This window comes from Sinocyclocheilus grahami, unplaced genomic scaffold (genome assembly GCF_001515645.1).
Source record: "Sinocyclocheilus grahami isolate Dianchi unplaced genomic scaffold, SAMN03320097.WGS_v1.1 scaffold745.1, whole genome shotgun sequence".
Taxonomy (NCBI): Eukaryota; Metazoa; Chordata; class Actinopteri; order Cypriniformes; family Cyprinidae; genus Sinocyclocheilus; species Sinocyclocheilus grahami.
The window spans coordinates 86,643-98,720 of NW_015505924.1; the positions used below are offsets into that span (position 1 = coordinate 86,643).

At 35.0% G+C, this 12,078-nt stretch overlaps 1 protein-coding gene across 1 annotated transcript in view; it reads left to right on the top strand.

The window, feature by feature from the left end:
• The window catches only part of nup155 (nucleoporin 155), a 33,082-nt gene extending 21,004 nt beyond the window's left edge, over window positions 1–12,078 (top strand). The window contains exons 18-27 of the mRNA XM_016245086.1: window positions 2,412–2,550; window positions 3,363–3,498; window positions 3,593–3,746; window positions 5,047–5,151; window positions 5,238–5,392; window positions 6,355–6,397; window positions 7,263–7,376; window positions 8,846–8,908; window positions 9,963–10,069; window positions 11,336–12,078. Coding sequence (XP_016100572.1) covers window positions 2,412–2,550; window positions 3,363–3,498; window positions 3,593–3,746; window positions 5,047–5,151; window positions 5,238–5,392; window positions 6,355–6,397; window positions 7,263–7,376; window positions 8,846–8,908; window positions 9,963–10,069; window positions 11,336–11,474 — 1,155 coding nt within the window. The 3' untranslated portion in view covers window positions 11,475–12,078. The remainder of the gene's footprint in view (window positions 1–2,411; window positions 2,551–3,362; window positions 3,499–3,592; window positions 3,747–5,046; window positions 5,152–5,237; window positions 5,393–6,354; window positions 6,398–7,262; window positions 7,377–8,845; window positions 8,909–9,962; window positions 10,070–11,335) is intronic.

The following is a 12,078-nucleotide window of genomic DNA, read 5'->3' on the forward strand; positions in this document are numbered from 1 at the left end:
AACACTGCTTTTGTGCTGCAGGGACACACATATGGCTACTACTGTCATTATTATAATTATTCTATTCTAATTTGTTTGGCTTCTTAAAACACCAGTGTGAATGTAATTTAGACTGAGACCGTATACCACAAATAACAAGAGGCTTGAGTCTCCTTTAAAGTTCAGCTACAAGTCAATGCGTACAAACAAGATAGCTGAGATGCAACTATTTGAAAATCTGGAATCTGAGGGTGCAAAAAAATCAAAAGTGCACTAGATAGAATAATTTAACTTTAAAATGTAAACCTTTTTCATTTGTCTTTTTTTTTTTTAAATTTAAATATCACAATAAATATCGCATCGTGGACTTCATATCGTGATATTATCGTATCGTGAGATTCCGATATCGTTAAATCCCTAATGATTGGTTTTCTTTCTCTGTCAGGAGTTTCAGGACCAGATTAAGGCTGTGAGTTTTAAGGATGTGGTTGTTTCTGGACGCGAGCTGAGTGGCGCTCTCGTCACCGCCCTCATTAACGTGTACATCAAAGACAGCGCGTGTGTAGACACCGTCAGCGCTCACCTGAGAGACATCTGCCCTCTGCTGTACAGCAGCGACGACAGCATCTGCTCCAAGGTACCTGTGCGTCTCAATGAGACTCCAGTCAGACGCCACACAAACCACGAACACATGGAGACACAAAACAAGCTAAGGAAAATAACTTATCCTTTAAAGTTCAGCTACAAGTCAATGCACTGACTTTTTCTGACTTGAGTTTTCTTAGTTAAGAACTTGGGTTGCAGCTCTTAATTTTGAACACTCAAAGTGCACTAGATAGAATAATTTAACTTTAAAATGTAAACCTTTTTCATTTGTCTTTTTTTTTTAAATTTAAATATCACAATAAATATCGCATCGTGGACTTCATATCGCGGTATTATCGTATCGTGAGATTCCGATATCGTTAAATCCCTAATGATTGGTTTTCTTTCTCTGTCAGGAGTTTCAGGACCAGATTAAGGCTGTGAGTTTTAAGGATGTGGTTGTTTCTGGACGCGAGCTGAGTGGCGCTCTCGTCACCGCCCTCATTAACGTGTACATCAAAGACAGCGCGTGTGTAGACACCGTCAGCGCTCACCTGAGAGACATCTGCCCTCTGCTGTACAGCAGCGACGACAGCATCTGCTCCAAGGTACCTGTGCGTCTCAATGAGACTCCAGTCAGACGCCACACAAACCACGAACACATGGAGACACAAAACAAGCTGAGGAAAATAACTTAAAAAAAAAAAACTTTTAGTTTTTTTGTGTTTTTAGTTTAGTTATTTTTAATTACTCAAAAAATATGTTTTTTCTGGCATTACTCAAGAATAAAAAAATAAATAATGCTTATTTTTGTTAAAGAAAAAAATCTGCCACTACTAAAAATAAACAAATAAATAGTCAAAATAATGCATTACTGTAAAATGCTGCAAGATCTACAATTACTCACAAAACAAATAAATATATAAACATTTGTTAATTTATTTAGTGTAGCTATTTTTATTTATTGTTTTTATTTGGCTTATTTTTTATTTTATTTTATTTTTAATGTATTACTTTATATATAACTTTAGTTTGTATTTTTTTATCTAAGTATTTTATTTTCTATGTTTCGGTATATTTAGTAATGTTTAATTTATTTGTTTTTATTTTTTTATTTTTATTTTAATTTACATTTATTTAGTGACTTTTATTAGGAAAAACTACTGGTCCTGTTATTATTATTATTATTATTATTATTGTTTAGATCAGTTATTTTATTATTTATTTTATTTTTTTTGTCAATTTTGTTTGGTTTCTAATTTAGTTGTTTTAGATTTTATTTCAGTTGGTTTAGTTTTTTTATTTAGTTTATTTTTGTTTTTAGTTATTTAGTTAGTTTTTTTTATAGAGAGAGAAGCTATTTTTTATTAGTATTTTTTTATTTATTGTTTTTTTGTTTTTTAGTACTTAGTGTTTGTATTTATCTACTGTAGGTATTTATTGTTTTAATTTTTTTTATACTTAGTTTGTTTATTTATTTTAGTGTAGCTATTTTTTATTCATTGTTTTTGTTTGTTAATTTATGTATTCATTTAGTTTTTAATATATTTTTTGTTTGTTTTTAAAAAAAAATTTTTTTAGCATATTTAGTGTAGCTATCTTTAGTAGCTTTTTAACTTTTTTTTTTAATTTGAAAAATAAAAGTTATTTTTTACATTTCTTAACTATTCCATGACCATAACTTATTTTAATATTTCTTTATTTAATGACACCTTCAGGACGCAGTTTTGTTGTGCATCTGTGTGAGTTATATGAGCAAGTCAGTACGGAACTGAATGTCTGTGTGTTTTATAAACCGGAAGCGGTTGAGGATCATGTCGTTATCAGATCTCTTTCCGTCCTGACAGGCCAATGAGCTGCTGCAGGGCTCCAGACAGATCCAGAACAAGCTGGAGAAGGAGCGAACGCTGAAGGAGTCCCTGCGCCTCTATCAGCAGATCAGTCACCACACAGACCTGCCCCTCGTCTGCTCGCAGTACCGGCAGGGTGAGTGCAGAGTGAGCTTTAAATGCAGAAGAACTCAACCATTCATCTGCTTTTATCGTTATATAACGATCATGCATTTTTATTTTATATTTTGCGCACTACCTTTCACATTTCTTCCTCCTGGTGCCATTTGCACTGTTATGGTCATTGGCCATATATAAACATATGTGTCCCTGCAGCACAAAAGCAGTGTTAAGTCGCTGGGGTATATTTGTAGCAATAGCCAACAATACATTGTATGGGTCAAAATTATCAATTTTTCTTTTATACCAAAAATCATTAGGATATTAAGTAAAGATCATGTTCCTTGAAGATATTCTGTAAATTTCCTACCATAAATATATCAAAACTTAATTTTTGATTAGTAATATGCATTGCTAAGAACTTCATTTGGACAACTTTAAAGATTTTTTTGCACCCTCAGATTCCAGATTTTCAAATAGTTGTATCTCAGCCAAATATTGTCCTAACAAACCATACATCAATGGAAAGCTTATTTATTCAGCTTTCAGCTGACCAGCTGACCCCTTATGACTGGTTTTGTAGTCCAGGGTCACATATGCTATTTACATACCTGTATAATGCACCTTCTGTTTATACTTCCTTGTAATTACAGTCATTTGCATTGAGCTGGTCTCTGCCCTTCTACCTCATAACTTGCACTGTATGTCATAAAGCTGAATGTATATACACATATTTATATTTTATATTTATTTATATACTTCTGGTTAGCTGCTAACTGCATTTCATTGGCTCTGTACTTGTACTTTGCACAATGACAATCAAGTTGAATCTAATGTAATCACATCTAGTGCGTTTCTATGAGGGAGTGGTGGAGCTGTGTCTCACAGCCGCTGATAAGAAAGACCCTCAGAAGCTGGGGCTGCACTTCTACAGGAACGGAGAGCCGGAGGAGGACTCCAGCGGCCTGCAGGCCTTCCAGGAGCGGTCAGTGTACACACATACTTCTTTTACAGGATCCTGAGGTGCTCATGTGGGATTTGTAGGTTTAAACCAGGCAGTAAACATTGTTTTTGTCCAGACTCTCCTGTTATAAATGCATCACGGACACCATGCAGGAGCTGGTGAACCAGAGCAAAGCGGCCCCTCAGTCTCCCAGCGTCCCTAAACAACCCGGACCCCCCGTCATGACCTCTGACCCCAACATGCTGAGCAACGAGGACGCTGCCGCTCATGTGAGTCACAAACCACCTGCTAGAGCCTCATGTACTTCAGTTTGAACCCGTTAGACGCGGTGTTATTGATGGCACTTCATAATGATTTGAAGTAGCTTTTATTTTTATCATTTCAGTTTTTAGTTTAAGTCTTAGTAATGTGCTTGTCATTTAATATTTATTTTGATAGTTTAGTTCAACATTATTTCAGTTAGTTGCCAACATTTCTGATGTTTACGTTCTTAATCTTTTTTTCCATTATTTCTTTTGTGTTTCTACTTATTTTGTTTTTGTATTTGTTGTTGTTGTTTATTGTTGTTTGTCTTTTTAGTACTTCAAATTAAATTAATGTAATTTTGGTTAGTTGCCAAGGCAACATTTCTAATGTTCGTTTAAGTTTTTCCTCTTACATTATTTATTTATATATATATATATATTTTTTTTTTTTAAATATTTTTTATTCCTGTGGGGGCAAATTACTCCACGTGATCCTTTACAAATCATTCTAATATGCTGATTTGGTGCTTATTTTTTATCAGTTTTTATTGGTACTCAATTATTATTAATGGTTCTTATTATTATCCATGTTGAAAATAGCTTTTGCTGATTAATAATTTCGTGCTTTTTCACAGTTATACTATATTTCAACCTGTTATCGTGTAATTTTCACTACATGTTTGCAAGCACTTGTCACTTTGACTGGAAAGGAAGTGGCAGAAACATGTAAAGAAATTGGTAGAAACATGTATAATACATGCAAATGAAAAAAAGAATATTTTTTTAATATATATTATATTAAATATTTAGTTTAGTCATTTTAGTACTTGAACTTGTTTTTTAAGTTGTACTTAATTCGTTCATTAATTTATTTATTTAAGTGTTAGTCATTTTAATACTTAAGCTTAATTTTTTTTTTTTGGTTGGTTTCCAAGGCAACATTTCTAATATTTTTCCTGTAATATATTTTCATTATTTTGTTATTAACTTGTAATTATCTTTACAAAAAAAAAAAAAAAAAGTCATTACTTAAAATTTCATTTGTTTCAAGTGTTTCCTCTTACATTTATATTTTGTTTTATATAATGTTTTTTCCAGCAATATTGATCTTTTCATTGTTTTGTTATTAATTTGTAATTATCTTTAAAGTCATTACTTCAAATTAAATTTGTTTTCATGTAGTTGCCAAGGCAACATTTCTAATATTCGCTTAATTTAAATTTTTCCTCTATTTATATTTTTAGTTTCACTTAACAGAAGTTTAGTTTTGGTTGAAGTTAACAGTAACAGCATTGGTTAATTATGGATGCTGTTTTCCCCTCAGTTTGAGCAGATGCTGGGTCTCGCTCAGAGATCTCAAGACGAGCTCTTCCACATCGCTCTCTATAACTGGCTCATTCAGGCCGATCTCACCGACAAGCTCCTGGAGGTACGAATGATCGCATACACAGTTACTCAGCATAGCTTGAAGTCTCTCTGTTCAAAGTGTTAAGGGCGTTTTCTCCTCTGCTCCAGGTGAACTCGCCGTACCTGGAGGATCATCTGATGCACATGATCAAACAGGACCAGAGTAAAGTGCGAAACATGGACCTTCTGTGGCGATACTACGAGAAGAACAGAAGCTTTGGCAAAGCGGCGCATGTCCTGGCGCGGCTGGCTGACATGCACAGGTATCATGCTGGTTAGCCCCGCCCACTGAAATCTGATTGGTTCAGAATCGCTCTTCTCATAACTGTGCATTTAGTAGGGCCCTATGATTTCCGCGATGCGGACAGAATCACGGAATTCAGTCATAAAAATGGAATTTACAGTTTAACGCGAAATGTCACGGAGTTTGCTAAGGTTTGGATGAATTAATCAAAAGTATGTCACTACACTTGAATCAAATCGCGACTAGTATATGTGAATATTAAGCTGCAAAAAAGCATTTTAAATATGAATCATTCATCTTCTGCGTGTCTCTGTGTGGATGAATGGCGCAGATGCGCAGTTTTTGTTTACTACACACATACTGAAGCATGTGACGCTCGCGGTGATTTCAGCGTCTGCTGTCTCACTAAATGAGGACATAGATACACTAACAACGTCTCCAGAACTGCTCTGAGAGTCACTTCATAGGCATTTTACTGTTTCTTTTGAGTAAAACTAGTGTCTTATGTATGCACGGCAACCCATCAAAATTTAACTTTTGTTAAGTCTGTAAAAAGTCGGTTTAACTTTAAGATATTGTGGCAGAAATATAGTACTATCAATCAGTAGAATCTAAGTAATACTGCTACTACTACTGTTGGAAAAAATATATGAAACCTTTATTTTCTTTTAAAGAATAATCGCACTATTTCTTCCATGTTTTAATTTGACTAGAAAATCCCATTTATTTTCATTTATTTCATTTTCATGGTTTATGCCTTCATTTGATAACCAGAAAAATGTAAATAAACAACACATAATTTAATAAGGCTATTGTTAGAATAAATTTTGGAACAAATAAAACGGATTTCGTAGGGCCCTAATTTAGATATTTAAATTTCCGCTCCTTTATGTTGATATGAAGCCCTATAAGTTGGATTTGCCTCGATCTGGTGGTGTCAGATGAGAATGATTGGTTTGTGTTGGTGTTGTGTGCGTGCAGCACGGAGATCTCTCTGAAGCTAAAAATCCTACTGATCCCAAACGTTTGAGCGGCAGTGTATCTACAATAATTCTAAAAGTAATTTTTATTATCGTTATATAAAATATTAAACAAAATATGAAATTACTATTGTAGGTATTGTAATCTTTAACTGTAAAGTAAAACAATGTGTATTTAAGAAAAATAATAAATTACTGTTGTCAACAGTTTAACTATGAAAATGTTTTTTGAAATCAGGATAAATATTAATAAAGATATATATTTGATGAAGCTTAAAAATGTAAAACTTATATAAATGTATAATTTGTTGAAGTAGTAAAATTACAAAAAAATAAAACCGCAATAAAAATAAAGCTACATAGAAATATTTAAATAAAACAATAAAAATTACAATAATTCCTTGTGAAATTTTTTTTTACTTAAATTTTTTTTTTTAACGAACTAAACAAAGTCAATAATATTCAATCAATATTTATTTTATTACTTTTGAGAAAGATTAACCATAACTGTTTTTTGTTACCTATTTTAAAGCTTCTTTTCTATTATTATATTCAAATTTAATTACGCAATCAGAGCCAAGTTTTGTTATTGCAACTAACCATACGTTTCAGCTGAGGTATTAATTACTAAAACTGAAATAATAAATAAAGCAAAAATGACAAAAGCACATCAAATTACCTAAACTAAACTTAAAATGAAAACTGTAAGAATAACACTGGCTCTGAGGTGTTGAAAACATCAGATCACCAGCTGCTCGCATGTAACGCTCTGCGCATGTGTTTATGTAATGAAACTGCAGCCTTTGCGATTTGATAACTGCACCGAACCATGTCACAATTTCAATTTTATTTTGCTGACTCGTGCAGGCCTAAATTAGTTTGCTCTGTAACGCTGCTGTGATCCTCCAGGTGGTGCGGATTCAGGTGCAGATCCAGGAAACGCTCCGCAGACAGTATTCCCAGCATCCCTCAGTGCAGGGAGCCATTACACAACTCGACTCCGAGCTCATGGACATTACCAAGGTAAATGGAGACGTTTCAGTTGCATGCAGTAATGCACTTCCTGATCTGCTGTGTTTCATAATAGGGCTGTCCAAAAAAAATTTGAATTTCGAATATTCGTCGAATTTAAAATAAAAATCCACATTCAAATGCAAAAACGTTGCATTCGAATTTTAGGTGCGCGTCAGGCAGCCGTATAAGTGGCGCATGAAATGCAATGACAGTGTAAGTGTCGTTGCTTTTTAATGCTTTTGTTAGCCTATCCAGTTGAACCCACTAGATGCGGCGTTGTACATATAAAATATTGCACAAAAAGAGAACATCAACCCGGAGAACATCTTTCTTTAAGGCAAAACTGAAACCAAGCCGTTCACACAGAACGCATATTTTGCGCATTTTCTAGAGGGACATCTATCACTGTTGCACTCGCGTCTCGCACAAGAGAGCGGCATGTTTAGAGCGATGCTGCGTTGTATATATAAAATATTGCACAAAAAGAGAACATCAACCCGGAGAACATCTTTCTTTAAGGCAAAACTGAAACCAAGCCGTTCACACAGAACGCATATTTTGCGCATTTTCTAGAGGGACATCTATCACTGTTGCACTCGCGTCTCGCACAAGAGAGCGGCATGTTTAGAAAGTCATGAAAAATTAATGCAAGTTCAACTTTTAAAAAACATGTCTCAAGACTTTATGGCAATTTTTCCCCATCCCACTGCATCTCATGTTTTTAAATGGAAAAAGTACTCTTTCATCCTTTTGTATCAAACATACATGATGCTGTTTTGTTTATAATTGTTTAAGCAACTTAATTAATTATATGTGACCATCGACCACAAAAATCAGTCACAAGGTTAAATATTTTTAAATTGACTTATACATCATCTGAAAGCTGAATGTAGCTTGATGTATGGTTTGTTAGGATCGGACAATATTTGGCTGAGATGCAACTATTTGAAAATCTGGAATCTGAGGGAGCAAAAAAATCTAAATATTGAGAAAATCATCTTTAAAGTTGTTCAGATGAAGTTCTTAGCAATGCATATTACTAATCAAACATTAAGTTTTAACATATTTATGGTAGGAAATGTTCAAAATATCTTCATGGAACATGATCTTTACTTAATATCCTAATGATTTTTGGCATAAAAGAGAAATGTATAATTGTGACCCATACAATGTATTGCTGGCTATTGCTACAAATATCCCCCAGCGACTCAACACTGCTTTTGTGCTCCAGGGGCACATATTTGGTTTATAAACATTATGCAGCGTTTCACAGATAGTGATGTTATTTTATTGCTTTAATATTTAAATATTTAATATTTAGTATTTTGCTTGATGCGCCCTCTTGTGGCCTCAGGAGAGAAGCCAAAAGCTTTTTTCCCCCCTAACTGTGCGGACCTTTAAGTGCAAAGTTCGAATGTAGTTTTTCAGCCATTTTGACAGCCCTGTTTCATAAAGATGTTGTGTTCGTCTCTCTGTAGCTGTACGGTGAGTTTGCGGATCACTTCCGGCTGTCGGAGTGTAAGCTGGCCATCATTCACTGCGCCAATCTGTGCTTTTTTCTGTTTCATCTGAATGGATGCGCAGCGCACCTGTATTTGACGCATTGTAAACTCTAGTGTGAAGGCGCACGCCTCGCCGCCGCTTTGTCTCTCTCTCTCTCTCACACACACACACACACACAGACAGACAGAGAGAGAGTTTTACACACCATGCAGAATTGACACGCTACATGTAAACGATATTCTTTGTTGTATTTTCCTGTCAAAATAACGGAGTTCCTTTGGAATTCTTCAGCTTTGCTGGGTTCTCAGGTAGTGGGCGGAGCTAATGCTCAAACGATAATCTCATTGGCTGGTGCTCACCTATTATTGTCCCTGTTTTAATTTCAGCAAATCAGTTCGAGCGAATGCAGACATCCGTGATTAATATTCATGAACTCAGCATCTCATTAATCCTTAGTGCATCTTATATTGTTGTTAGTAGTAGATTTCATTGTATTATTATTACTATTATTATCATCTTATCAGTGTTATTGTTATTCGTATTATTATTATCAATCTGGCGAGTGAACTAAAAAAATTACTAGCCAATGGCGATTATATTGACAAGGTGTGCGTAAAAATATATTTGTGGTTTTTTAAATGTATTAATCAAATGGATATGTAAACAGTAATTCTATATTTATTTATTTATTCTAAATTTCATATTTACTTAATAATTTTTTATTACATTTCTTATCTTGTTTATTTAATAATGTTTTTATTTAGTAGTCCATAATCCTTCCAAAGGTTGCTTAACAGTAGTTATATATTTCTTTACTTATGTTTTATAATTATATAACATTTAATTATGTAATTACACTTGCTTAACAGTGGTTGTTTTTATTTTTCTAAATTTCGTATTCATTTATATTTTACTTTTTTTTTTATTATTGTTATTATTGCTGTATCTAAAAGTTGAAGTGTTAGTCGTGTAACTTGACATGGCATCTTAAAAAGTGACACTTAAGATTCTGAAGAGTAAACCGTGTCAGGAGTAAACAAACCCAAAAATCTTTAAATGTTAATAATAATAATTTCTGTGTGTTTGACCCAGGACCCGTGTTGGCAGCGCCTTAAGAAACCCCTGCACCTGGTGGAGTGCATCCATGTGCTCCTGTCAGGATATGTGAATGACCCCAGCCGAGTGCCCACCTATGACAGGTAACCGTCTTACCTGCCACATCTTCTATACATTATATTACACGTGTGACCCTGCAGCACAAAAGCAGTGTTAAGTCGCTGGGGGATATTTGTAGCAATAGCCAACAATACATTGTATGGGTCACAATTATACATTTCTCTTTTATGCCAAAAATCATTAGGATATTAAGTAAAGATCATGTTCCGTGAAGATATTTAGTACATTTCCTACCGTAAATATATCAAAACTTAATTTTTGGTTAGTAATATGCATTGCTAAGAACTTCATTTGAACAACTTTAAAGATGATTTTCTCAATATTTAGATTTTTTTGCACCCTCAGATTCCAGATTTTCAAATAGTTGTATTTCAACCAAATATTGTTCTATCATAACAAACCATACATCAATGGAAAGCTTATTTATCGATTTAAAACGGACCCTTGTGGCCCTTGTGGCCAAGGCAGTGTTGCCAAGTCTGCTGTTTTCCTGCGGATTTGGGCTACTTTAACACTGTTTGACACTGTGGTTTTTGATGTCCACGGGTTGAAGCGACCCTAATAACCTCATATTTAGCCCCTGGAGTGCACATTTACCAGGGGGAACCCTGCCAAAAAATGTGTATTTTACAACCCGGAATGCGATTTTTCCCGGGGGACCCCCCTAGAAATGCCATAGCAATTGGTCGGGTTTTGTTGTGAAAACCTGGCAACCCCGGTCACATTTTTTTTGTCACTCACTCTCTGGTTGAAGATATTTAGTACATTTCCTACCGTAAATATATCAAAACTTAATTTTTGGTTAGTAATATGCATTGCTAAGAACTTCATTTGAACAACTTTAAAGATGATTTTCTCAATATTTTGATTTTTTTACACCCTCAGATTCCAGATTTTCAAATAGTTGTATTTCAACCAAATATTGTTCTATCATAACAAACCATACATCAATGGAAAGCTTATTTATCGATTTAAAACGGACCCTTGTGGCCAAGGCAGTGTTGCCAAGTCTGCTGTTTTCCTGCGGATTTGGGCTACTTTAACACTGTTTAACACTGTGGTTTTTGATGTCCACGGGTTGAAGCGACCCTAATAACCTCATATTTAGCCCCTGGAGTGCACATTTACCAGGGGGAACCCTGCCAAAAAATGTGTATTTTACAACCCGGAATGCGATTTTTCCCGGGGGACCCCCCTAGAAATGCCATAGCAATTGGTCGGGTTTTGTTGTGAAAACCTGGCAACCCCGGTCACATTTTTTTTGTCACTCACTCTCTGGTTGATTGCAGACGGAGGTTTACTAACGCTTGTCTGGATAACATCTGCGGGTATCTGGTGGAGCTGCAGTCCTTGAGTCCAAACGCGGCTCTGCAGGACATTATACGCAACTTTAAATGCCTTCAGGCCAAACTGGAGAAACTCCATTGATGACAATGAAGGACTTGCCAGCGGTCGTTTTGCTCTCGATGTCGTTTGATGGACATCCCGATACTACAGCAGCCTGACGCCTCTCAACGCACCAGGACTTCAGTCTTTATATTTACTGAAAATGAATAATGTTCACTCGTCCAGCCATGGAAATACCCAACAGACGGCCGAGATATATACACATTTATATGTATTCCTCAGTTTGCGTACGTTCTTGTGGTCATCAGCGGATATGAAGGTGTGTAATACATGATTTTAATTTCTTATTCAGTTATAATTAATCAATGGTGTCTGTATGTGTTCATAAGCTGTCCGAGGAGGCACTTATTCTAAATGTTTTCTACTGCTGAAACACTATCTATGGTCGGTAACTTCCCCATGGATGCTGTTTTTTTGTTTTTTTTGACGTTTCTTGATTGAGATGTGGTGGTGGATGGATGGATGGGATGAAAGGAAACATGTGCGTTTTGTACTAGTCGTCAGGTTCAAAGACCTAAGACTTTTATGAAAAGGACACATTTTTATGAAAGCCTGAGTCTTTTCATCCACCTTGTAGTTTTGTGCAATATGTATTGCAAATGATTTGAAAATAAAATAATAAAAA